The sequence below is a fragment of the Dreissena polymorpha genome, chromosome 1, assembly GCF_020536995.1.
Source record: "Dreissena polymorpha isolate Duluth1 chromosome 1, UMN_Dpol_1.0, whole genome shotgun sequence".
Taxonomy (NCBI): Eukaryota; Metazoa; Mollusca; class Bivalvia; order Myida; family Dreissenidae; genus Dreissena; species Dreissena polymorpha.
The window spans coordinates 178815601-178842960 of NC_068355.1; the positions used below are offsets into that span (position 1 = coordinate 178815601).

Here is a 27360-nt window from a genome sequence, read left to right on the forward strand (position 1 = left end):
GTCGCGAATATCCCAACATTTTGAAAAATGGCCACTCTCACAGGAGGAAAAAAGCCCTGATGTTTTTTATAATAATGATTTAAAGTATAGAGCTACCTGTATTTATTATAACTGCTATAGTAATATATGAGTCGCGTTCTGAGAAAACTGGGCTAAATGCATATGCGTAAAGTGTCGTCCCAGATTAAACTGTGCAGTCCGCACAGGCTTATCAGAGACGACACTGTCCGCATTTATGGTATTTTTAGTTTAAAGGAAGTCCCTTCTTACCGAAAATCAAGTTAAGGCGGAAAGTGTCGTCCCAGATTAGCCTTTTCGAACTACACATGCTAATCTTGGACGACACTTAACGCACATGCATTAAGCCCCGTTTTCCAACAGCGCGGCTATTTATGGCTTCACAGTTTGTTTAAATTCCAGATTCATGAAGGGGGCACGTGTCGGCGAGGAGATTGTGGTAGATGCCCAGATATTGAAACGCGGCAAGCGACTCGCCTTCCTGTCCGTGGACATAACCAACATGGCTGACGGAACACTTCTAGCCCAGGGCAAGCACACCAAATATGTAGGCTCCTAGTGAAGTGTACTTTAAAGGGTAATCATTGGAGCAAGAGCTCGGGCTAAGGATTTAAACGTACTTAAAAGGATCATCTTCCTACCTGTCGCTCGGATTAAGGATCTCAACCTAAAATGAACTTCGTTTATTATCACCTTATTTCGTTCATTTCCGTCATCCCGAACGGTCTCCGAGTTTGTCCGTAAAATTACGATAATGTAAGCGTAAGCAACAAAGTAAGCCTGAAATGTCAAGTTCGGTCCTATACAACATACGCCAGTCGCATGATCCTTTTTCACTTTTTGAGTTTTCGCTTTGAATTTAAGATTAATTTTGAAGCAACAAAAAGAATAAATTCCGACCATGCATGTTCACTTATGTTAATAAACCGCGAAATTCCCCTGACGGTAGAGTTTATTTTGTTACAACATTTGGTGAGGGACACGAATGGATAAGTTCATCTCAGTTATCAAGTAATCATCCAAATAGAAGAGAAGCCAATAAAAGCAGGTCGAATATTTACATATTATCTACCTCATTAAATTTCGATTTTAGGCTGGTGCAGCATTTGTTAAAGAAGTTTAAAAGTAAATTTTGTGATTTATTAATATAATCAAATTATAAAATTTCCAGCATTATATACCGGTGAACCTGTACAGTTATACATGTTATATTATGCATTTTACATTGACATGACCTGCGCTCTGGAAAAAACTAGGGTTAGGGTTGGAGTTAGAGGTAGGACGTGCATAATCAGATTTTTGCTAAGAAGACACTTTATTTAAGCGGAAAATACAATGAAGGCGAAATGTGTCGTCCCTGATTAGCCTGTGCAGACTGCATAGCCTTATCTGGAACGACAATTTACGGACATGCATTCAGACCGATTTTCACAGGGAGCGGTCCATATTGCTTCAAAGATAAATAGTTTTTAAGATTATTATATAAAAACATTTTTATGAATAAGGACATGTTGAAACTAAATATAGAATGATTTCAAAACATTGCATGTTATGACGTGTTCTACAAAGTTCTCCAATCGCATGTTGTTATGTGTTCTAAAAAAATCTCATCTTGTTGTTTTATTCTCCAGTTGTAAGTTTTCTTCTATTCCAGCGTTGTTCGTATTATTTATCGTGTCTTATTTTGTATTTGCCACTTATATGTATTTACGAATCTCCACTTCTTTGTTTGCTGTATTTTCCAATTTAAGATAAGTTTTCTCTTCAGTACAAGCTCTTTATTTTCGCCGAATGTGTTGGTCTTTATTCCGCAGTTTGTAAATTAAGTTTTAACAAACTTTATTAAACATACAAGTTACTTTGTTGATAACTGTGTTCATTTGGTAGGTCCAACGTACATAACAATATGAAAAGCTTTCTGGAAAAACTTGTATCTATGCATATGCGTAAAGTGTCGTCTCGAATAAGCCTGTGCAGTCTGCATAGGCCAATCAGTGACGATACTTTCCGCCTAGACTGGATTTTATTATACAAGAAACGTTCTTAAAACGGAAAAAAAATCATAAAATCGGGACGACGTTTTAATGTAACATGCATAAAGCCCGGTTTTTCCAAAACGCAGCTGATGTAACTATGGGTGTCGCTGAAGGTGGCCTAGTATTTGTCGCAGTCGTGGCTCGAGAACTGCGTGCAGACATCGTCATTGGTCGTCTCCGTGTAGCCTTGAGAGGTGTTCAAACCGGCACCTGAAACGACATCGCAGTATATGGGTTATTTTGCTGCCTCGAAATACTGTTAAAGCGTTATTGTTCGTGGGAAATTAATTTTCATTGATTTCGCGGGTTGACAGATCCACGAATTTAACAGAAACACATCCGACGGTGGTGTAGTGGATATGGTGTCCGCCTAGCGATCGGGAGGTCACGGGTTCGATCCCCAAAGTGGGAGCGTGCTTAAGATTTCCCCCATAGATACCAATTACTGATTATAGTCCCAGGAAACGAACTCGAGCGCGTTTCAAATAAGCCTAAGGCTTTCTATGCAACCGAGCTAAAATAAATAGGTTTAAACTAAACTTAACACATCCGACAGAGACCGAAGCATTTTTTTTCCAAAATCAGAATTGCACGAATGTTTGTGTCCACACAAGTCATTTTTTTGAAAAAAAAAAACAACAAGAAATTTCATGCCGACCTACATAAAATTAAATCACTTAAACGTTATCTGAAAATGTTCCTATTTATGCGCTATTAAGTCCACGCGGTATACCTACCAGATAACTACTTCAGTAAGTGAAGATCGGGTACAAGCTCATCACTTAAGCAAAGATCGGGTACCAGAATGTTACTAAAGTACCGGTAAGCAAAGGTCTGTTGCCATAATAATGAAGTAAATACATATAGAGTACCACAATAATACTAAATTAACCCATTTATGCCTAGCGTCTAGAAAAAAGGCCTTGGCAAACAGCGCAGACCCAGATGAGACGCCGCATGATGCGGCGTCTAATCAGGGTCTGCGCTGTTTGCTTAAAGGAATTTCTGTAAGAAATATTCTAAATATAGAAATAAATATACTAGGCATCCCTAATTTTGGAAATAAATTGATCCAATTTAGGAGGATGGGAGAGTCCACTAGGCATAAATGGGTTAATTAAATCGGGTTCCACATGAACTCGTACCTGTAATCAGATTCTCGAGGTTGCAGTAGTTGGTGCCGTAGTCCAGATAGGCGTACCAGGTCTCAGATGTGGAAAATCCCTGCACGAGAAACACGATATTGAGCCGCGTTTTAGGGTAAACTGGGCTAAATGCATTTGCGTTCAGTGTTGTCCCCGATTAGCCTGTGCGGTTCACACAGGCTTTTCGGGGACGTCACTTTCGGCCTTCGAAACTCCAGTCTCGGGGGAAAGTGTAGTCCCGGATTAGCCTTTGTTTACTTCATAGGGTAATCTAGGGATGCCACTTGACGCACACGCATCAAGCCCAGTTTTCTAGAAGCCCAACCTTTTTGTAAAGCAATAACATAACAGATTCCGCCATGTTTACTGGCCCATTTATGCTCTGTGCCAACAAGGACAATTCTGACAAATGAGTTGTGTCCTGGAAAAACCCGGCTTATTGCATGTGTGTTACGTGTTGTGCCAGTTAAGCCTGTGCGGTCCACACACGCTAATCAGGGAGGACACCTTTTGTTTAAAGTGGACCTGTGTAATCAAGAGACTTAATTTAAACGAAAATTAAATGAAAGCGAAAAGTGTCCTCTATCACTCGCCTATGGGTACTGCACAGGCTAATATAGGACGACACTTAACTTACATGCATTAAGCACGGTTTTCCAATAGCAAGACTCAATTGATTTCCTATAACTCGACTGAGTTATGCCACAATCGAATAAAACAGTCTTAAGGTTCACTCTGGGGATCAGCAGATGATTTATTCCGGAGGAGTCCGGAGATAGCCGACGTATCACAATTGTCTTACGATTGTCAAATATCAGGTAACAGTAGCACTTTATTTTATGCTTTCTGGTGGTTTATAGAGAAATATCAGTGAATTAAAACTGATGATTTCACTGTTTCAAACAGTGAAAATTATCAGTGAAAATTATCGATAATGTTCACTGTTTACTGTGAAATGACGTCATTTTTTTGACGAAATGACGTCATTATCCCAGCCAAATTCTTTAGTTAAACTCTTTAACAGTGTACAGTATATAAACGGTGACAAAAAGCATAAAATAAAAAGAAAATTTGTTGGTTTCGGTGGAATATCGATTTAAATTCACTCGTGATCATAGAAAAATATATATTCTATTATCACTCCTGATTTAAAATCGATAATCCACCGAATCCAACAAATATCCTCTATATTATCAATTGAACAATCGACTTTATTTACTTAAAACCCATATAAATATATAGATAAAAATCCTTAGAACAAGAGACTATTCAGATAATTTTGAAACGTGTGACTATCAAATATACCGGTACTTCTATTTACCGCAGACATATAAACATGTTCTTTTAATAACCGTTTGCAAGATGCGTGCTAAATAGTGGTTTGAAACATGAGCGCCTGTGACGCGTTACTAGACATTCTTTGATTCCTATGAGAACAAACACATATCTAACATTTAACTAACTTAAATCATTTTTTATGTTTAATGTCGCGCTGTTTGCATTATTCTGAATTAAATATGAGTCGTGTTATGAGAAAACTGGGTTTAATGCATGTGCGTAAAGTGTCGTCTCAGATTAGCCTGTGCAGTCCGCACAGGCTAATCAGGGACGACACTTTCCGCCTTAACTTGATTTCCGGTTAAGAGGGACTTCCTTGAAAATAAAAATATACCATCAAAGCAGATAGTCTCGTCCTTGATTAGCCAGTGCGGACTGCACATGCATTAACCCCAGTTTTGTAAGAACGCAGCTCGTGTGTTAAATGATGTTTAATTAGACGGACTTATGCTCTCTTAAATCTCCGGTCTACTGTACCTCGACGTTACAGCCGGCGCCGGCGGGTGTCAGTTTGAAGCTGATGTCGTCCACGTAGTGTTTGACCGGGGTCGTGTGAGTCCCCTTGATTTCCTGTGCACTCTGGTCTGTAATCTAGAACGCATGTCGGAGAGGCTGAATACATGTTCCCAATATGCTAGAGGGACTGGGGCTTAATGCAGGTGCGTAAAGTGTCGTCCCAGAGTAGACTGTGCAGTCCGCATAAACACAAATTTTGACAAAGAAGAGTATGCCTTTAAAGCGAAAATCGCCATTAATTTTTAAGAGAAAAGTGTTGTTCCTGATTAGCCTGTTCGGACTTTATGGGCTAATCTAGAACGACACTTTACGCACGTCAATTAAGCCCTGGTTTTCCACAACGAGGTTCATATAGATACTGGGGTGACCAGTGGGAAGCCGGTCCGGGATTAGAACCCGGGACCTCTCGCTATAAAGGCGAGTGCTGTACTGAAAGAACAAACCGGGTCACCTACATACATTACTATCAAAACGCACTTTGACAAATACATTTAATTACACGTGTAATAGTTGCTGAATAACTGAATTAGACTAACAACATCATTGAGGATGAAAACTTGACTGCCAACCTTATAACTGGCTATTCGGTCTGCATAACATGGCTGACATTTTCATAGGACTGAATAACCAGACTGATAACGTCTTTGGGACTGATATCGTTACTGACAGCGTCTGGAAATTGTCAATAAATAAACCTTATACATGTACTGTTACTGAAAATGCGCAACAGTCATTATGTCTTCTCCCTTATTTATCTGAATCACGTCTGTTCATCTTATAGCATTTTTTTTCTTTCTTACCAAGGTCTATTAAATACTCGTGATCCTCGCTCAGAAAAAACGGGGCTTAATTCCTGTACGTAGAGTGTCGTCCCAGATTCGGATGTGCGGAATGCACAGGCTAATCCAGGGAAACACTTTACGCACATGCATTAAGCCCGGTTTTCTCACAGCGCGACCCTCATGTAGTCATTTGATTTCCTTACCTTATATAGACACCTCTCCCCGCCCCCTGCGCAGTTGTCCTCCTTTTCCCAAAGCTTAGCCTGTGCAATAATCTTGGAAGAGAACGACTGGCAACTCACTGACGGAAGACTCCTGTAGAGAAATGATGGAGACATGTGGTTCTCGTTCAATGAAAACTGGGTTTATTGGATGTGCATTAAGTGTCGTCCTGGATTAGCCTGTGCAGTCCGCACATGCTAATCTCGGACGGTACGTTCCACCTGAATTGGATTTTCGATACAAAAGAGACTGCCTTAAAACGAAAAATTCCATAAATCGGAAGTGTCGTACCAGATTCGCATGTATGGTCTGCACGGGTTAATTTGGGGCTACACTTTACGCGCATACATTAAGCCCAGTTTTTTGTTTCAAGAAAAAAGGCTCCTATTTTCATATTTTCATCAAAACTGTTATTATATATAAACGATGAAAGACTGCGGTGTGCCAAAAATTAAGAGTAAAATAGTAGCAAATGTTCAAGAAAACTGGTTCATTGTTTGCTAAAGCTTCACATTCAGGTGATCTAAAAGTGACGAGTTGTTAACAATTCTTGTCTTAGAGGCCTTTTCACAGATTTTGGCATTTTTTAACTTATTCATTAAATGCTTTATATCGATAAATGTAAACATTGGATCGTAAAAGCTCCAGTAAAAAATCAAGAATAAAATTGAAAAAAGGAAAAGAACATTGCCCGGACCAGGTTTCGAACCAGTGACCCTTGGAGTCCTGCCAGAGTCCTGAAGTAAAAACGATCTAGCCTACTGAGCTATTCCGCCGATTACACACACTTGATATATTTTGTACCTAATATAAGCAATCTTCGTAGTTTCACAAAATTAAACGACAAAAACAGAACTCTCCAAATAATTCAATCGTTTCGAATTGCAACGCTTTATAATTTTTAGTTTTTAAAATCGTCAAAAGATGCATATAATGGCTATATTAGACCATGGTAAATGTTCAGTATTACTGTTTCCTCACAAATATCGTAACTAAAACGAAAATTTGCGAATCTGAAACAACTTTTTCAATTTTGTCAATTTACCAAAGCGTGAAAAGATCCCTTTAACGACAAGCAAATAAAGATATGTTGACAATGAATAAAACAAAACAACATTATATGAATCAAATCATCAAATTATACAAGTAAGCCGATCGCACAAATGTTTCAACGTTTCGTTCTACAGAGAGATACAAGAGTCTCATCGGCGGTACTAAACAGTGTTTTTTCACCATTTTCGGAATGGGGCCGGGTCCCTTTGGATTTGGAAAATTTGCGGAGTTTTGACTAAAATTGGGAAATTAGTGTTGCTTTTGTTTTGCTTACAAATGCGTCAAAATTGAGTTTCAAGTATTTCCACTACTATATTTACTAAGGTTGAACTTATATGGATGGGCGTTAAATAAAATATTGAGATCCAAAAAAAAAATTTTTGAAACTTTTTATTTGGAATTTATAGCTTTATAACTTCCATTTGGGCAAAATAAAATATATACTGTTTATTCCATTGGGAATGGGGCCGATTAACGGACCCGATTTTGAATGACAAAAAAACACAATGTACACACACTGTACTGGAGACTCCGGCTATCCCGCGGCCGAAAAATACCCAGTGCGTCCCTGTAATCCTTAGTCCAAATAATTAGACGTAAGCTACCCCGCTTACGTCTAAACGGCTACCGTCGTTTTCCTATAGCAAATTGAGTTCAACTTAAACTTCAGGTTTTCTCGTTAAATCTTTGCTAATGCATACAATTATCATTAATTAGACATAAATGTAAGCGATTACCTCTTAAATGTGTAAAAATTGTGCTTTTAAACCACTTATGTACATTTTTAAAAATAAACATACACAACACACGAAGTGTGTTTGTCGTTTATAGAATTACATTGAATTATTTTGAACGAAATTATTTTTGAATAGGTTACACATAACCAATTGTTGTTGTACAACAAACCACATCACTTTTTAGCTTTCTGTACTCTTTAATTAAATGAAACCTATATGTGTGTGTTAAAACTACCAGTTGTATCACGGAGTGCATATTGATAGGAGATGAATCGAGTATTTGACCCTTACTGTAGTAAATTCAATCTTATGCAAAAACTATTCATCCGATTTTATTGGTTTATACGTTATCTTGTTGCTTATTAATTCCTCTTTCAAAAAATATACGTTTTAGTATATTCCAGTTGTTATTAATGGATTTATAGCGAGATAAAAACAAGAAATACACATTTTATGTTTTACCAACGCGCGTTTTATCGTGTTGTGGCTATCGATCTTGTACAATTAGCGTACAGCGAAGCGCCGAGGTTATACATTTTGATGTACCCACTCAAGTCTTTTGTTGAATTATAGTTTCATTTCTCGGCCGATTTTGACAAATTATATATCATTAGAAAGCTTACGTTACGTAGTTAACAGATATATGAATATATATTAAGATTTTCTTCTGATTTCGACAGCCCGGCGATTTATTAATTTAACTTAAATAATAAGTTGCAAATATCATACCGTTTTGGATTTTAGAATCTAGATTTACGGTTGACATGTTCGTACTTAATACCAATTTGTAGCGTTCTTCTGATTTCGACAGCCCGGCGAGTTATAACTTTAACTTTTGCAAATATCATTCCGTTTTGGAGTTTTAGAATCTAGATTTACGGTTGACATTTTCGTACTTAATACCAATTTGTAGCGTTGATATTTGGAGTTCAGTTTTAAAAAGTACATCTTGCTTAGGAGAATAGAATTCTGTATACGATAGAAAAACATTGTTTAAAAACGAAAGTAATTAAGGAATGAATGCGGAAGAAAGTAGCGCGCGTTCCTAACGCACTGAACTGATGCTACGGTCTTGGCGATTATACTTTTGTTTAGAAACCGGCCATTGAATTTCCTTTGCCATGATTATTATATGTTTATGGAATATATTGTAATATTTTGTTCACGAAACATATCAATAAAGCTTATTATAAATAAATCTTAATAAATTAACGATTTCAGCTCTTGTTTATAACACAGAAAGGGTGTTTTTATGATGAAACAGGGTATATAGCGGACCCTCACGATTTGATTCGGCTTTGCATGCATACTTGAAATAAAATGGGTGTCAAAAACATTCATCGTTTGCTGTTAATTATCAACGACGGAATTATGTATAATTATATGAAATGTTATTTACCTTAAATTATCAATTTATTAAAGATTCTTGAAAATCACGGTCGGTGTTACGCGGGTCATTTCGTATTTTGACATCAGGGCATCATGTCCAACTATTCAAAATCAGATTTTTTTCACTGGGACGATGACGGCTTAGATTTAGACAGGCAGACAGATAGTTTATTCAGACTTATACAACAGTACATCGTCTGCAACTCAAATTTATAAAGTATTTTTAGACGAATTGTTAGGTGATTACACTTATAGCAGTGATGATTCTGAGAATGTTGCCATGTTTCTTATCCGTGTACCGGTAATCTAGAGTCCGTGGTTTGAGCATTTTTATCGCGGTGTTCAATAAAAGATATCTCAATAATCTTGTTTATTGATAGATCTGTGGTTTTATTGCCCCTGTGTTCAGCACAAATCAATTATCTCGTTATGATCAGCTACTGTGCCGACCAATACTAAATAACACTATGGTGTCATACGCCACAGCAGGGACCTATACTTGTGATCATGGAGTCTAAGTGCAAGACTTAAAAAAGTATGTTGTTTCGCTTGCGGTTGTTAAAGCCAAAACGGGGCTTCCCAGCTGGCACAGCTGCTGATATTCGGATCTGAATACTTAAACTTATTCAGACCTTATTCTTAACCGTTGCGCGTTTTACGATATCGGATTTTAGGCGGGAATACAACTCAGTGAAACTATTCAATTTCTTATACAACATTAAGCATATTAACAGTTATTGAAATTAACAATATCAGCGACATCTCTTTAAAGACTAAACACCTTTTCAAGTATCGAATTTAACCTGTCAATAAAATATATTAATACCAAAAAAGGTTTCATTTAATATTGTTCACATTAAACCTTTAAATGAAAGTGTCGCTTTAACTATTTTCCGTGTCTTATTAAGCCGCGAATCGTTTGCTAAAAACAGTTAACAAAAAGGGCTACACGTTCTAATTCTTAATTAAATACAAAAATAAGTATAACATAATTAATAACGTCCATAAACACACACGGCAAGATCAAAGTTTTAATGGAAAACTAATATGACATTCCACGTAAATTATTATTTTCGTCTAAATCGAATACTATATATAGAGAAACAATGTATTTATAACCGACCAATGAGGTAACATTATGCAACTTTCAATTTACACAGTGCTATATGGCAACAATATGGAATTTGAACAGTGGTAGTGTTTTAAGGTCTGGACTATCATTACTTGTAAGTTTGTATAAACATTTTTCTAATGCAATTAGTAAAATAATGTTTATATTTAATGTTTAATAATTTATTGCATGATTATTTTGTGCTGTTATATGAATCTGATGCCGTTAAAGCTTCCGACATGAATTCATGTCGGAACGATGCTATTGCAAAATAACGTTAAACGATATGAGGTCGATGTAAATCGACCTCATATTTATAGGAGTATGTAATCCTATAATCCATAAAATCTACCATGATTTGCTGCGTTTGTTCATATATGAGTATTTTGACTACACATAGTTGCTACGCTTTGTTTCGTCATGATATATGGTGTGTGATACGTCATGATATATGGTGTGTAATACGCTTTGAGATGCTAGGTTCTGTTCAGTGATACATTTGAGATTATGATTCTTCTATTTGTTATTTTTAATATTATACTTTCAAAGAAATATTTTTCAAATTTTAAAAATGAGCGATTAACATGTACAATTTTACCAAAAGTGTTGACGGAACTGTCGTTTTGATTGCAGACCATAGATTAGTTTGATGTACAGTATATGATGCATTTTATGGAAAATAAGGACATTTGTACTTGAGTACGTTAATGGGATGGCAACACTTCTCCAGAAAAACACACACAATGCATTGCCGTCATTAATTTAAAGTCGCACAGGGAATGTGATTTTCTGCAAGCCTTAACAAAACAGGAACATTAAAACTTTTTTTATATCTTAGTATGAAATATGTGAAAGAGGTCCTTTAAGATGTGTAATTCTCGTGTATCTTATTAAGTCAGTCCTTTTGTATCACGATCGCAATACAAATATCCGCATTAAGTACAAGAGCGATATGCAACTTTAGTACAAACACTTCGGGTGTTTAAGGATCAAGTGACTGACGTGATTGACTAATGAGTAGAGAAAAACACAACGCCTTTCGTAATTTAACACTTTATATATAGTTGGTGTATGTTTAATATCTAACATGTGCAGATGCTCACTTAAGAGGAAAGTTTTGATTTTGTTATAAAATTTAATCATGCAACAAAACACTTACGCGTATGTAAGAAAAAAAGCTGTTTACATTATACATGTTATACAATGATACAGTTTATATAACAGACACTGATATTGAAGCAAAATCTATCTACCACTACGCTACGCATTATTATAAATTGAATGGTTTAAATTTCAAGTCGGTAATAAACGTTTTTGATGAAGAGCTTCAACAACGTATGCCATTTTTCCTGATTTCGATGGATCATTTTCAATAAAATCAACATACATGTATATTATTCAACTTTATTCTTAGTCGGTTGTTCTATTGTGCTTGTTTGAACATAATTCCTTTTTTATTCTATGAGTTGTTATTTTGCCAAACCTTTACATTTCAGTGTTAAAAACGCGTAACATCAAAGTCTAACCTGTTAACACATGGTAATACACACGGGCCTTACTCTTAGAAAATGGGGTTTAATACATGTGCGTAAAGTGCCGTCCAAGCTGTCCGCACAGGCTAATCAGGGACGACACTTTCCGCTTGTATGATATTTTTCGTTTGAAAAAAGTCTCTTCTTTGCAAAAATCAAGACTGCACACGCTAATCTGGGACGACACTTTACGCAAATGCTTTAAATCCCCAGAGCGTGGCTCATATCTACTTTATACGCAAGTCGCCTTAAAAATTTATTATTACGACTACTGTGCGTTTTTGGATTTATAATACATTAGTTTCTTAATCAAAGTCATATTTTCGTTTCTCTTAAATGCTATCGTGTTCTCGAAAGAACGTAATGTTCTTGAAAATAAATTGTTTGTTTAAAAGATAAAGCGTCGTTCCGACCTTTTCTTGAAAAAGTTTAATAAAAGTATAAAATTTAGTGTTCTGATAAAACTGGACATAATGCATGTGCGTAAAGTGTCGTCCCAGATTAGCCTGTGCAGTCCGCACAGGCTAATCAGGGACGACACTTTCCGCTTAAATTTGATTTTTGCTAAGAAGAGACTTCATTTCAACGAAAAATGTCATTAAAGCGGAAAGTGTCGTCCCTAATTAGCCTGTGCGTACTGCACAGGCTTATCTGGGACGACACTTTGCGCACATGCATTATACCCAGTTTTCTATGAACGCGACTCAAAAATAATTAAACGGAATAATAGAAATTGAAAATTAAAATATTTGTCTGTATTTACATTGTACATTGTGCGGTTCATCCCGACATATTAAAGTACATTGATAGGCTACATACCACTGAACTTTGCATGATGCGTGAAGCGGATACGCCTGAGTGAGCGCAAGTCCAGCGACGAGGCAGGTAAATAACACAGCGCAGATCTCCATAGCATACAGTAGACAGAGGCACAATAAACTGAGTCTTGCCACAGTTCTAAATCCTGCACTTTGAGCAATCTTATCAGTGAATCCGTGAAATAACAACTGGAACAAGAGTCATGAGTGTGTTACACAATCAATGTTAGTCACATGATCTATAGTGTTGTCTATTTATAGAATATATGATATTCGTGTACATGTATTTACGGAAGTTTTTAAATGCAGGCCCGTTTAGTGCATAAAGATTGCAGTCCACAATTGTTAAAATGAGGCTTTTTCAACGTATGCATATGTAACTGCGTGAATTGTCATTCATATTGGGTGGTTTCTTGCGGCATTATTTACATGTAGTATTGAACTAGGTTTAATTGAAATGTAATGATAAAGTTACCGTATCAGCATGCTGCGTGTCTGTTCTTTCATGTCACATCGATACTACATAATTTAAATATTTGAAGTGATATTATGCGCATGTTTCACTGTTGAATTTAGCTGAAAAGAATTAACAGGTCAAAAGAGTAAGTTAAAACGTGATAACTGACCAATTATCTGCAACTCATCTTGCTTCCAGTTGTTTATAAAAAAAATAATATTATATTCGATATTTTACATGACTGTCCCAGTCCTCTAAGCCGAGCGAAACTGTCTTTTTATGAGGATCGCAGTTAGTGTTCGTGTGTCGTATGGATAGATATCGTTGCAGGAAATTAAAATAATCCGTAAAACAAAATTGTGTCTTTTGTCGTATGAACGAATCTGGACTAGAACTAAATTTAGATTCACATCGTTCATGCATGATCAGTTGTCAAACGAAAGTACGGTTGATATTCATAATAATACGTTATTTTTCTCGTTCCGAAAGATTGTTTTAGTATGTTGATGCTGCATTAACAAATATAAGAGTTAGTGCTGCAACAATATACCGGTATATCGGTATATATCGCAATACGCAATCCGCATATTGTATTGCGATACGATTTTCGTCATACCGATACGAAAATTTTACAAACATGCACCTACATTTCGTTCAGAAAAGCCATCCAAAATAATGATATCAAGGTAAACAAAACAAAGCGGTATTTTGTTAAAATAAATTGTTACGTAAAATTTGGCATTCTAAAAAGTCTATTATACAGAGTAGCGTTGTCACATGGGAGCATTTATTCTATGCTTTTAAACAAATTATCGTTGAATTAATTACGCACAGCTAAATTTTTCGTTCGATTCTGAAATGAGCATCATAAAATTTGTAATCCGAATTTCAGAAACACACTTCCGAAATGTAATGGTAACGCAACAAAAAAAAATGCTTTTTTTCTTTTTCTCAATAAAAAGCGCGCAAAAATTATACAGACATGTAGAACGTCGCGTGGAAAGTGTGGGTGTATTTGTGTTGTATAAAACGGGAACATCACGTCAGGCGATTTACGCGTGTTCAGTGGGAAAAAAACGCCCGATTGGAAGTTATTTCATCACATCTTTAAATAGTAACAAATGCCAAAACGTATTTAATATTTAAGAAAATTGGCGAATGTTTGTGTTTTGTGTTATTCTTTAGCATTTTTATTGTAAACATTTACCAGAATTTGCTTTAAAACTGGAATATACGGGATTATCGGGTAATTTGCGAGTTATGATTCTGGTACAAGTAAGCAAAATATTGCGATATATTGCAATACGGGTTTTTGAACTGACAATATATCGCAATACGCTTTTTGGCGTATTGTTGCAGCACTAATAAGAGTAAATGAAGTGAAAACACCAACAATAAACAACGGTTGCGATAGACACCTATAAGCATAGATTATACTGTTATATAGATGCGCATAATAACACTTCAAGCCGCGTTCTGGGAAAACGGGGCTTAATGCATGTACGTAAAGTCCCAGAGAAGCATGTGCAGCTCGCTTTCATAATTGATGTTTTTTTTAATGACGTATCTTATTTAAGAAAATTCAGTGTAGGCGGATATTAAGTGTCGTCCATGCGGACAACACAGGCTAATATGGGATACAACACAGGCTAATATGGGATACAACACAGGCTAATATGGGATACAACACAGGCTAATATGGGATACAACACAGGCTAATATGGGATGATAATTTACGCACGTGCATTCAGCCATTTGTTTTTCGAATACTGCCATTCATTATAAAAATTAAGCCTTTTAAAACGCATCTTTCAGAGCACTAGCGAAGGTTTTACGGCAATTCTTATTTAACTTTCTTAACGACGTATTCATGAGAACTACGTCGTGCTTCCGAAGCTGCCCGAAGCCTTTCTAGCGTTGGCCCTTGAATGTTCGTATATCACAGCCGGAAATTCACATTAGATATATTGTGACACAAACAAATAAAAACGAGAAATTTGTATCGCTTTAATCTATGTTACCAGGCAGACCACATCTAGCGTTGGAATTTTGGCTATTGCTATCAGGAAAGTTGATTTGTTATGTGTTCACTTTATTTGTTTTTTAAATATTGTACGAAATATTCGTTGATATTGAGTTTTTATGGGCTTTTAAAGGGGTCTTTTCACAGATTTTTGCATTTTTTAACTTATTCATTAAATGCTTTATATTGATAAATGTAAACATTGGATCGTAAAAGCTCCAGTAAAAAATCAAGAATAAAATTAAAAAAAGGAAAAGAACATTGCCCGGAGCAGGTTTCGAACCAGTAACCCCTGGAGTCCTGCCACAGTCCTGAAGTAAAAACGCTTTAGCCTACTGAGCTATTCCGCCGAGTACACATACGCTACGTATTTTATACATTATATAAGCAATCTTCGTAGTTATACAAAATTTAACGACAAAAACAGAACTCTCCAAATTATTCAATCGTTTCGCGTTGCAACGCTTTATAATTTTTAGGTTTTATAATCGTCAAAAGATGCATATAATGGCTATATTAAAGCATGGTAAATGTTCAGTATTACTGTTTCCTCACAAATATCATAACTAACACGAAAATTTGCGAATCTGAAACAACTTTTTTCAATTTTGTCAATTTACCAAAGCGTGAAAAGATCCCTTTAAATGTTAATTCTTAAAAATATAAATACACGTGTGTACACATGTAAATGACAGGGTCTTAGAGAGACGATCGCAAATACAAACTTAACTCCGCGTGTTAAATTACTGGTAATTATAAAAACTTTTTACTCAAAGGGGTTAATATTAAGTTAATCAAATATAATGTAATACAAAAATGACAAATACGCAAAAAGTCAGAAAAAACTAAGAAGGTATAGGGCTCCTGACGTAGGAGACTTTCAGTGAAACGAGTTTAGACGTCGTTCTTACAAACTGAGCTGTCGTGCTTGGTCAGAAACGTTGTTCAACTTATAGACAATAACAATAACAGGTTAAACACTATCGTTTTGTAATTTATTATGCCATTAGTGCACAGTCGCATTTTGGACGCTGACCAAATATTTGTAAGTGTTATAATATCCCTGATCGATATCACAGAAACTCCGTCCATATCAGCAATTATCATGTTTTTAAACGATAACGCTTTTTAAGTTCGTCCACATTTGAGATTTTATACTTCTTTGCAATATTTAATGATTCGCGAGTAAAGCCCACTTGCGAGTAATGCTCGATAAGCCATCGTCGGCTTGGGTGCTACTGAAATGTACCCCGGGTTCTCTTAAGCATACTTAAATGTACCCCGAGTACGGAAAATATACTGAAACGAACCTAGGAATTCTAACGCTTAATTGTTGTTGGCTTTTTTTCAAATTAATTGTGTTCATGTTTATGTCAATTTTCTGTAAAGTGGCCTTTATATAATCGGAACTCCTGCTCAAAAAGCATTTTGATGAAGTTATTTTTTCCAAAGATAATTTTGTTTTGTATTCCGTAGCGCGTTTTACGACAACGGATTTTAGGCGGAAATACATCTCGGGTACAGTCTTAATTGACCGGGTACGTGTACGTATATGTTCCGTACCCGGGGTACATTTAAGTATACTTAAGAGTACCCGGGGTTCATTTCAGTAGTACCCGAGCCGACAACGACCAATCGAGCGCAAGTAATGTCACCAAGCCAAACAGACCCGTAACGTGCAGGGCCGATTTTTGCGGCTTGGAACCGATACGGGCTGAAGGAAATAAGTACGAGTGATTTATTTGATGAGTTTTGTAAAATGTATTGTCCTATATGAATGATTGAGTGTAGATATATGTGTATTTTTGTTTGTTTTCTTTTTGTAATATGATCGATGTACTTGTAATGTTTGTTATTGCACATTCGTTTCTCTAGATGTCATAAAATCGTTAGAAATGTATTATTTTACTGAATGTATTTTACAAATAAAGGTGCTTCTTTAAACGTGTATAACAGATAGTTGCCTCATTTTGTTGTTTATCGTCTTTCGGAATGGTGTGTCATACAATTATACGAATAATACGTGAATTTGCACACGTGCGGTTATCCATATGTGTGTCGATTTAGGATGCAATCATATTAAAGTATGCTTTATATTTACAGCAACTTTAATATTTTATTGATTTGATGAATACAATATTGAATGAATACGAAATTATTATCATTTCAGATATGGTCCGTGCAAATCTTGTCCGTATCGAATTGTCCTTACGGCCCGTATCGTCTCTTAGTCTAAATTCCATACGAAATTATTTAGTGGAATGTAACCTTGAGCAAGAAACATGGCGAACCATTTTGTCAACAAAACTTTCGCAATGCGCAATGCGTTTATTATGCCAGAGAAAAATAAGATCCAGTGGTTTCCAGGTATGTAACTCTGCAGTCATTCATGTTCATATGTTAAGTGCATAAAAACTCTGATCTTCAAATTACAATTTAGCCCTCAGTCAGATTCGTCCCAAATTGCCGGAGTGTTGAAGTTTGTATGCCTCTTAACGTAAACACTCAGAGGAGGTGAATTTATAGTTAACAAAAATATGTAAAAATACCTTGTGCATGTGTCACAGGGTGAGAAAATTGTGTGGCAAGTCCAGGATTTGAACCTGGAACGCCTCGCTAACAGGGCGAGTGCTCTCCGTAATGAGCTAACCGGGTCATCACACAACTTCTCCCCTAACATGACCAAGTTTAGACCTTGACATACACCCCCACTTGAATATGTAGCGAGGTGTCCCGGGTTTGAGTCCCGGACTGGCAGCACAATTTTCTCACCCAGTGACATTTGGCGCCCAACGCCGGACCGTTACATTACCTGGGTATGCTCCTACGGAGGCCCATGGTTAATTATATATATCGCCCCAAATCCTATATTAGAGCCTAGAGGACAAATACATTTTCAAGTGGGGGTGTATGTCACGGTCTAAACTTGGTCACGTTAGGGGAGAAGTTGTGTAACGGCCCAGTTAGCTCATTAGAGAGAGCATTGGCCCTGTTAGTGAGGTGTCCTGGGCTCAAGTCTGAGACCGGCTGCACAATTTTCTCACCCTGTGACACATTATCATGCCATTTCCGGCGCTTTACATGAAACAATCCAAAGCAAGCAGACATGGTTTGAGCCATTTTCTTTACAGTCCATTTTTAGTAGAAGGAAAAATATTTACAAATTCTTTGAGGGTTTATTGACTGTAAAATCAATTGTTCAATAAATCAGATTTGAAGTGCAAACTATAAAATTGATACCATGTGCTGTGTAATGTGCAGGGCATTTTGGCCCTCGCTAACTAAATGGGTAATTTCATTTACAAGTTCAAAACAAGAGGTTAATTGTCTGCTAATAAAACTAATAAAACAATAATATCCAATAGAGATGGGTACCTATTTCAGTGATTTTTTTGCCAAATTGGGAAAAGTACAGTTTTCAGGTACTTTATTAAGAAGAAAATCCCTGCTATTTCAATATAAATTATTGGTCAGCATAGTGGAATAGTCAATGAAAAGTTCTGTCTGCAATACTTTTGGAGTCAATAGGCTCTTCTCTTTTTTATAGGGCAAGTTTCCACCACAATTTTGATTGCATCACTGCTCCACTACTCAAATATGAGTAAAAATAAACCTTTTTGTAACCATATTTTGACCAAAACAAATCAAATAATCATTTGTATAACTTTAAAGGGGCCTTTTCACAGATTTTGGCATTTTTTTTTAACTTATTCATTAAATGCTTTATATTGATAAATGTAAACATTGGATCGTAAAAGCTCCAGTAAAAAATCAAGAATAAAATTAAAAAAAGGAAAAGAACATTGCCCGGAGCAGGTTTCGAACCAGTGACCCCTGGAGTCCTGCCAGAGTCCTGAAGTAAAAACGCTTTAACCTACTGAGCTATTCCGCCGAGAACACATGCTAAACGTATTTTATACGTTATATAAGCAATCTTCGTAGTTTCACAAAATTTAACGACAAAAACAGAACTCTCCAAATTATTCAATCGTTTCGCGTTGCAACGCTTTATAATTTTTAGGTTTTAAAATCGTCAAAAGATGCATATAATGGCTATATTAGAGCATGGTAAATGTTCAGTATTACTGTTTCCTCACAAATATCATAACCAAAACGAAAATTTGCGAATCTGAAACAACTTTTTTCAATTTTGTCAATTTACCAAAGCGTGAAAAGATCCCTTTAAAGCAGAACTTGTTTAAAACCAAAATTAAATCTTCTTGCAAATGTACATGTATGCCTTTTACAAAATTGAGGTTAAATTATGAGCAACTATGTTTTAAATAGATGCTCTTACTTTTTGTACTGAATGCGTTCTAAATAAAACATATTTTTAAATAATCAGTAAAAAACAAAAATTATGCTAGATGGTTAATAATTACAGGATCATATAAAAAAAATTGATCAGTATGAAATATCGATGTTACTAAGACTTGATTGTAACTAAATTATTAAATAAAACACAACAACGACAAAACTGTTGCCCTTTAGAAACTAATCCATTGTGAAAATGGTTTTATTTTGACTATAGGTAAATTAGATTAATATAAGAGTTCTGTTTTTTCCGCCAACATCTAGATTTACATGTAAATATTTTTCCCATAAAATTACAATATTGATATTTCATTAATATTATTCAAGACCAGTTTCAGGTTTATTCTGAACGCATATTATTTCAGGTTTCAGGTTTATTCTGAACGCATATTATTTTAGGTTTCAGGTTTATTCTGAACGCATATTACTTCAGGTTTCAGGTTTATTTAGAACGCATATTACTTCAGGTTTCAGGTTTATTCAGAACGCATATTACTTCAGGTTTCAGGTTTATTCAGAACGCATATTACTTCAGGTTTCAGGTTTATTCAGAACGCATATTACTTCAGGTTTCAGGTTTATTCAGAACGCATATTACTTCAGGTTTCAGGTTTATTCAGAACGCATATTACTTCAGGTTTCAGGTATATTCAGAACGCATATTACTTCAGGATTCAGGTTTATTCAGAACGCATATTACTTCAGGTTTCAGGTTTATTCAGAACGCATATTACTTCAGGATTCAGGTTTATTCAGAACGCATATTACTTCAGGATTCAGGTTTATTCAGAACGCATATTATTTCAGGTTTCAGGTTTATTCTGAGCGCATATTATTTCAGGTTTCAGGTATATTCTGAGGGCATATTATTTCAGGTTTCAGGTTTATTCTGAGCGCATATTACTTCAGGCTTCAGGTTTATTCAGAACGCACATTACTTCAGGTTTCAGGTTTATTCAGAACGCATATTACTTCAGGTTTCAGGTTTATTCAGAACGCATATTACTTCAGGTTTCAGGTTTATTCAGAACGCATATTACTTCAGGTTTCAGGTTTATTCAGAACGCATATTACTTCAGGATTCAGGTTTATTCAGAACGCATATTACTTCAGGATTCAGGTTTATTCAGAACGCATATTACTTCAGGTTTCAGGTTTATTCAGAACGCATATTACTTCAGGTTTCAGGTTTATTCAGAACGCATATTACTTCAGGTTTCAGGTTTATTCAGAACGCATATTACTTCAGGTTTCAGGTTTATTCAGAACGCATATTACTTCAGGTTTCAGGTTTATTCAGAACGCATATTACTTCAGGTTTCAGGTTTATTCAGAACGCATATTACTTCAGGTTTCAGGTTTATTCAGAACGCATATTACTTCAGGTTTCAGGTTTATTCAGAACGCATATTACTTCAGGTTTCAGGTTTATTCAGAACGCATATTACTTCAGGTTTCAGGTTTATTCAGAACGCATATTACTTCAGGTTTCAGGTTTATTCAGAACGCATATTACTTCAGGATTCAGGTTTATTCAGAACGCATATTACTTCAGGTTTCAGGTTTATTCAGAACGCATATTACTTCAGGTTTCAGGTTTATTCAGAACGCATATTACTTCAGGTTTCAGGTTTATTCAGAACGCATATTACTTCAGGTTTCAGGTTTATTCAGAACGCATATTACTTCAGGTTTCAGGTTTATTCAGAACTCATATTACTTCAGGTTTCAGGTTTATTCAGAACGCATATTACTTCAGGTTTCAGGTTTATTCAGAACGCATATTATTTCAGGTTTCAGGTTTATTCAGAACGCATATTACTTCAGGTTTCAGGTTTATTCTGAGAGCATATTACTTCAGGTTTCAGGTATATTCTGAGAGCATATTACTTCAGGTTTCAGGTATATTCTGAGAGCATATTACTTCAGGTTTCAGGTATATTCTGAGAGCATATTACTTCAGGTTTCAGGTATATTCTGAGAGCATATTACTTCAGGTTTCAGGTATATTCTGAGAGCATATTACTTCAGGTTTCAGGTTTATTCAGAACGCATATTACTTCAGGTTTCAGGTTTATTCAGAACGCATATTACTTCAGGTTTCAGGTTTATTCTGAGAGCATATTACTTCAGGTTTCAGGTTTATTCAGAACGCATATTACTTCAGGTTTCAGGTTTATTCAGAACGCATATTACTTCAGGTTTCAGGTTTATTCAGAACGCATATTACTTCAGGTTTCAGGTTTATTCAGAACGCATATTACTTCAGGTTTAAGGTTTATTCAGAACGCATATTACTTCAGGTTTCAGGTTTATTCAGAACGCATATTACTTCAGGTTTCAGGTTTATTCAGAACGCATATTATTTCAGGTTTCAGGTTTATTCAGAACGCATATTACTTCAGGTTTCAGGTTTATTCTGAGAGCATATTACTTCAGGTTTCAGGTATATTCTGAGAGCATATTACTTCAGGTTTCAGGTTTATTCTGAGAGCATATTACTTCAGGTTTCAGGTATATTCTGAGAGCATATTACTTCAGGTTTCAGGTATATTCTGAGAGCATATTACTTCAGGTTTCAGGTATATTCTGAGAGCATATTACTTCAGGTTTCAGGTTTATTCAGAACGCATATTACTTCAGGTTTCAGGTTTATTCAGAACGCATATTACTTCAGGTTTCAGGTTTATTCTGAGAGCATATTACTTCAGGTTTCAGGTTTATTCAGAACGCATATTACTTCAGGTTTCAGGTTTATTCAGAACGCATATTACTTCAGGTTTCAGGTTTATTCAGAACGCATATTACTTCAGGTTTCAGGTTTATTCAGAACGCATATTACTTCAGGTTTCAGGTTTATTCAGAACGCATATTACTTCAGGTTTCAGGTTTATTCAGAACGCATATTACTTCAGGTTTCAGGTTTATTCAGAACGCATATTACTTCAGGTTTCAGGTTTATTCAGAACGCATATTACTTCAGGATTCAGGTTTATTCAGAACGCATATTACTTCAGGTTTCAGGTTTGTTCAGAACGCATATTACTTCAGGTTTCAGGTTTATTCAGAACGCATATTACTTCAGGTTTCAGGTTTATTCAGAACGCATATTACTTCAGGTTTCAGGTTTATTCAGAACGCATATTACTTCAGGTTTCAGGTTTATTCAGAACTCATATTACTTCAGGTTTCAGGTTTATTCAGAACGCATATTACTTCAGGTTTCAGGTTTATTCAGAACGCATATTATTTCAGGTTTCAGGTTTATTCAGAACGCATATTACTTCAGGTTTCAGGTTTATTCTGAGAGCATATTACTTCAGGTTTCAGGTATATTCTGAGAGCATATTACTTCAGGTTTCAGGTATATTCTGAGAGCATATTACTTCAGGTTTCAGGTATATTCTGAGAGCATATTACTTCAGGTTTCAGGTATATTCTGAGAGCATATTACTTCAGGTTTCAGGTATATTCTGAGAGCATATTACTTCAGGTTTCAGGTTTATTCAGAACGCATATTACTTCAGGTTTCAGGTTTATTCAGAACGCATATTACTTCAGGTTTCAGGTTTATTCTGAGAGCATATTACTTCAGGTTTCAGGTTTATTCAGAACGCATATTACTTCAGGTTTCAGGTTTATTCAGAACGCATATTACTTCAGGTTTCAGGTTTATTCAGAACGCATATTACTTCAGGTTTCAGGTTTATTCAGAACGCATATTACTTCAGGTTTCAGGTTTATTCAGAACGCATATTACTTCAGGTTTCAGGTTTATTCAGAACGCATATTACTTCAGGTTTCAGGTTTATTCAGAACGCATATTATTTCAGGTTTCAGGTTTATTCAGAACGCATATTACTTCAGGTTTCAGGTTTATTCTGAGAGCATATTACTTCAGGTTTCAGGTATATTCTGAGAGCATATTACTTCAGGTTTCAGGTTTATTCTGAGAGCATATTACTTCAGGTTTCAGGTATATTCTGAGAGCATATTACTTCAGGTTTCAGGTATATTCTGAGAGCATATTACTTCAGGTTTCAGGTATATTCTGAGAGCATATTACTTCAGGTTTCAGGTTTATTCAGAACGCATATTACTTCAGGTTTCAGGTTTATTCAGAACGCATATTACTTCAGGTTTCAGGTTTATTCTGAGAGCATATTACTTCAGGTTTCAGGTTTATTCAGAACGCATATTACTTCAGGTTTCAGGTTTATTCAGAACGCATATTACTTCAGGTTTCAGGTTTATTCAGAACGCATATTACTTCAGGTTTCAGGTTTATTCAGAACGCATATTACTTCAGGTTTCAGGTTTATTCAGAACGCATATTACTTCAGGTTTCAGGTTTATTCAGAACGCATATTACTTCAGGATTCAGGTTTATTCAGAACGCATATTACTTCAGGTTTCAGGTTTATTCAGAACGCATATTACTTCAGGTTTCAGGTTTATTCAGAACGCATATTACTTCAGGTTTCAGGTTTATTCAGAACGCATATTACTTCAGGTTTCAGGTTTATTCAGAACGCATATTACTTCAGGTTTCAGGTTTATTCAGAACGCATATTACTTCAGGTTTCAGGTTTATTCAGAACTCATATTACTTCAGGTTTCAGGTTTATTCAGAACGCATATTACTTCAGGTTTCAGGTTTATTCAGAACGCATATTATTTCAGGTTTCAGGTTTATTCAGAACGCATATTACTTCAGGTTTCAGGTTTATTCTGAGAGCATATTACTTCAGGTTTCAGGTATATTCTGAGAGCATATTACTTCAGGTTTCAGGTATATTCTGAGAGCATATTACTTCAGGTTTCAGGTATATTCTGAGAGCATATTACTTCAGGTTTCAGGTATATTCTGAGAGCATATTACTTCAGGTTTCAGGTATATTCTGAGAGCATATTACTTCAGGTTTCAGGTTTATTCAGAACGCATATTACTTCAGGTTTCAGGTTTATTCAGAACGCATATTACTTCAGGTTTCAGGTTTATTCTGAGAGCATATTACTTCAGGTTTCAGGTTTATTCAGAACGCATATTACTTCAGGTTTCAGGTTTATTCAGAACGCATATTACTTCAGGTTTCAGGTTTATTCAGAACGCATATTACTTCAGGTTTCAGGTTTATTCAGAACGCATATTACTTCAGGTTTCAGGTTTATTCAGAACGCATATTACTTCAGGTTTCAGGTTTATTCAGAACGCATATTACTTCAGGTTTCAGGTTTATTCAGAACGCATATTACTTCAGGATTCAGGTTTATTCAGAACGCACATTACTTCAGGTTTCAGGTTTATTCAGAACGCATATTACTTCAGGTTTCAGGTTTATTCAGAACTCATATTACTTCAGGATTCAGGTTTATTCAGAACTCATATTACTTCAGGATTCAGGTTTATTCAGAACTCATATTACTTCAGGATTCAGGTTTATTCAGAACGCATATTACTTCAGGATTCAGGTTTATTCAGAACGCATATTACTTCAGGATTCAGGTTTATTCAGAACGCATATTACTTCAGGTTTCAGGTTTATTCAGAACGCATATTACTTCAGGTTTCAGGTTTATTCAGAACGCATATTACTTCAGGTTTCAGGTTTATTCAGAACGCATATTACTTCAGGTTTCAGGTTTATTCAGAACGCATATTACTTCAGGTTTCAGGTTTATTCAGAACGCATATTACTTCAGGATTCAGGTTTATTCAGAACTCATATTACTTCAGGTTTATTCCTGCATTGTAGAGAAACTCTGAATATACCCAGTAGTTAGATTGCAACATTTGCTCATTATATTTGTGATCATGACAACATGCTGTCTAACAACAGTAAATATTATGCGATAAAGATATGAAAGCACATGTCTGCGGGTGATTTAGACTAACAGAGTAAATGTCAAAACAAACAATTGGTTGTTCTGTAGACTTAATGATTTATTTTTAAATAAATGCTTAGACATGTTTTAATCATGCAAATAAAACTAGAAATGTGTCAGACACTGATGCCCTCACATGTTTGGACAAACATGATAAACCCTCTATATCCTGATGATCACCTGGTCAAGTTTTCAGCAATTTTTGTCCATGAACTTTGGTGACCATTTAAAAGCCATTATTGCCGAAATATTCGAAATATGCTATAATTTACAGGCATTAAGTGGAGATTAACTTTTTTTTTTCCTTATAGATTTCATAAATGTTAAAGTTGACGATAACCTTTCAGGTCACATGAAGAAGGGGGTTGAACAAATCCAGGCGGCACTGCACAATATCGACGGTGTCCTAGAAGTTCATGATGCAAGGATCCCGTTCTCTGGTCGAAACAACCAGCTTCGAGACATCATTCATGTGAGACCACACGTCCTGCTGTTGAACAAGAGTGATCTCGCAGACCTTTCGAGGAAGGGTGAAATTGAAACCAAACTGACCGAGCAGGGAATTGCTAATGTTCAGTTTATATCATGCGGTGGTAAAGACATTCTGAAAGTGATGAAAAATGTTGTGACGCCGATATTGCTACGTGAAGTTCAGGCAAGACCGAGATTTCGACCGGACGTTCACAATCACTACAACATTATGGTTATTGGAGTGCCGAATGTGGGTAAATCAACGATATTGAACAAGTTAAGACAGGCTTCTACTACAAATCGTAAGGCAGCACCTGTCGGTGCGATGCCGGGGGTTACACGAGCTGTCATGAATAAAGTGCGCGTGAACTTTGACCCGGACATGTTTGTGGTCGACACTCCGGGAATATTGAGTCCGAAGATAGGCAACGTGGACACGGGTCTGCGTTTGACTTTATGCGAGTGTATACCCAGCCCACGTGTGGGAGAGGACACTATGGTGGACTATTTACTCTTTAAGTTGAATAAATCTCAGTTATTTCAGTATGTGAAACATTACGGACTGTCCGAACCCACTGATGACGTGCTGAAGCTCCTATCACATATTGCTCTAAAACACAAGTTGGTTATGAAATCAAATGAAATCTCGATGACTGGAGGAAACAGATACCGGGTGGACTTTGTGGCAGCGAGTAGAATTGTTTTGAAAGATTTTCAGCAGGGTACATTAGGCCTGGTCATGTTTGATGACGATTATTTGTAGCAACTATCTATTAAAGTTATGATCAAGAATTATTGCATTTGTTTATGTCTGTGGAATCTTGAAAGAGACTGCGTCTTTGACATAAATGAAAGAAACATACGCAATTATTTGTAGCAACTATCTATTAAAACTTTAATCAAGATATATTGCATTTGTTTATGTTCCTGGAATCGTGTGAGAGACTACGTCTACGTATAAAAATGAGCAGATATTTCTTCAGTTTGTACACCGATGACATGAAGACAAGTTACTTTTATTTGAGCCGTGCTCTGTGAAACTGAAGTTTAATGCATGTGTGTTAAGTGTCGTCCTTGATTAGCCTGTGCAGACCGCACAGGCTAATCAAGGACGACACCTTCCGCTTTTATATTTTTTAGTTTCAAGAAACTCTTCTTAGCAAAAATCAAGTTTAGTCGGAAAATGCTGTCCCTGATTAGCCTGTGCAGAATGCGCAGGCTTATCTGGGAGGACACTTTACGCATATGCATTTAACCCCTTTTTCACAGATAATGGCCCATTTAATATGAGCCTTGCTCTGGGAAAACAGGGCTTAATTGCTTGTGCATAAACCGTTGCCCCCGATTAGTATGTGCTGTCCGCACAGGCTTATCTTGAATGATACCTTCTGTCTTAAGTGGATTTTCTTTTAGAAAATACCTACTTTCAACAAAAAATTCCATAAAACAGAAAATGTGGTCCCTGATTTTGGTATTTTCTATCTTCACTAAGAAAATGAGGTTTGGTTGATG

General features: G+C 36.1%; 3 protein-coding genes and 1 long non-coding RNA gene across 5 annotated transcripts in view; 3 read left to right on the forward strand and 1 right to left on the reverse strand.

Moving 5' to 3' along the window:
- The window catches only part of LOC127863267 (acyl-coenzyme A thioesterase 13-like), a 4623-nt gene extending 2692 nt beyond the window's left edge, over positions 1 to 1931 (forward strand). The window contains exon 3 of the mRNA XM_052402670.1: positions 421 to 1931. Within this exon, the coding sequence (XP_052258630.1) occupies positions 421 to 577 (157 nt within the window). The 3' untranslated portion in view covers positions 578 to 1931. The remainder of the gene's footprint in view (positions 1 to 420) is intronic.
- On the reverse strand, positions 1145 to 12950 carry LOC127863257 (uncharacterized). The gene is made up of 5 exons (XM_052402659.1): positions 12699 to 12950; positions 6039 to 6150; positions 5015 to 5128; positions 3200 to 3278; positions 1145 to 2264 (listed from the first exon to the last, which is right to left on the reverse strand). Exons 1-5 carry the CDS (start codon positions 12788 to 12790, stop codon positions 2173 to 2175), a joined length of 489 nt encoding a protein of 162 aa, XP_052258619.1. The 5' UTR covers positions 12791 to 12950; the 3' UTR covers positions 1145 to 2172.
- Positions 12951 to 17400: 4450 nt separating this feature from the next.
- On the forward strand, positions 17401 to 26753 carry LOC127863280 (mitochondrial ribosome-associated GTPase 1-like). Its single transcript, XM_052402695.1, has 2 exons — positions 17401 to 17544; positions 25725 to 26753. The coding sequence occupies exons 1-2, from the start codon at positions 17460 to 17462 to the stop codon at positions 26609 to 26611; spliced, it is 972 nt and encodes a 323-aa protein (XP_052258655.1). The 5' UTR covers positions 17401 to 17459; the 3' UTR covers positions 26612 to 26753.
- LOC127863300 (uncharacterized) lies at positions 21823 to 24304 on the forward strand. Of its 2 annotated transcripts, none has more exons than XR_008041018.1 (3): positions 21823 to 21862; positions 21897 to 21930; positions 22849 to 24304. It is a non-coding gene; the product is annotated as an uncharacterized LOC127863300 (long non-coding RNA). The 2 variants fall into 2 exon arrangements; XR_008041020.1 differs by having other exon boundaries at positions 22883 to 24304.
- Positions 26754 to 27360: the final 607 nt, after the last annotated feature.

What these genes read in the sequence shown, in the direction of transcription:
- LOC127863257 (XM_052402659.1), bottom strand. Translation starts at nt 12,790, where the DNA reads ATGGAGATCTGCGCTGTGTTATTTACCTGCCTCGTCGCTGGACTTGCG. An exon ending in GCGCCGGCTGTAACGTCGAG is followed by an intron (nt 3,279 to 5,014) that starts GTACAGTAGACC and finishes TTTCTCGTGCAG; the next exon opens with GGATTTTCCACATCTGAGAC. An exon ending in CCTCGAGAATCTGATTACAG is followed by an intron (nt 2,265 to 3,199) that starts GTACGAGTTCAT and finishes ATGTCGTTTCAG; the next exon opens with GTGCCGGTTTGAACACCTCT.
- LOC127863280 (XM_052402695.1), top strand. Translation starts at nt 17,460, where the DNA reads ATGGCGAACCATTTTGTCAACAAAACTTTCGCAATGCGCAATGCGTTT. An exon ending in TAAGATCCAGTGGTTTCCAG is followed by an intron (nt 17,545 to 25,724) that starts GTATGTAACTCT and finishes ATAACCTTTCAG; the next exon opens with GTCACATGAAGAAGGGGGTT.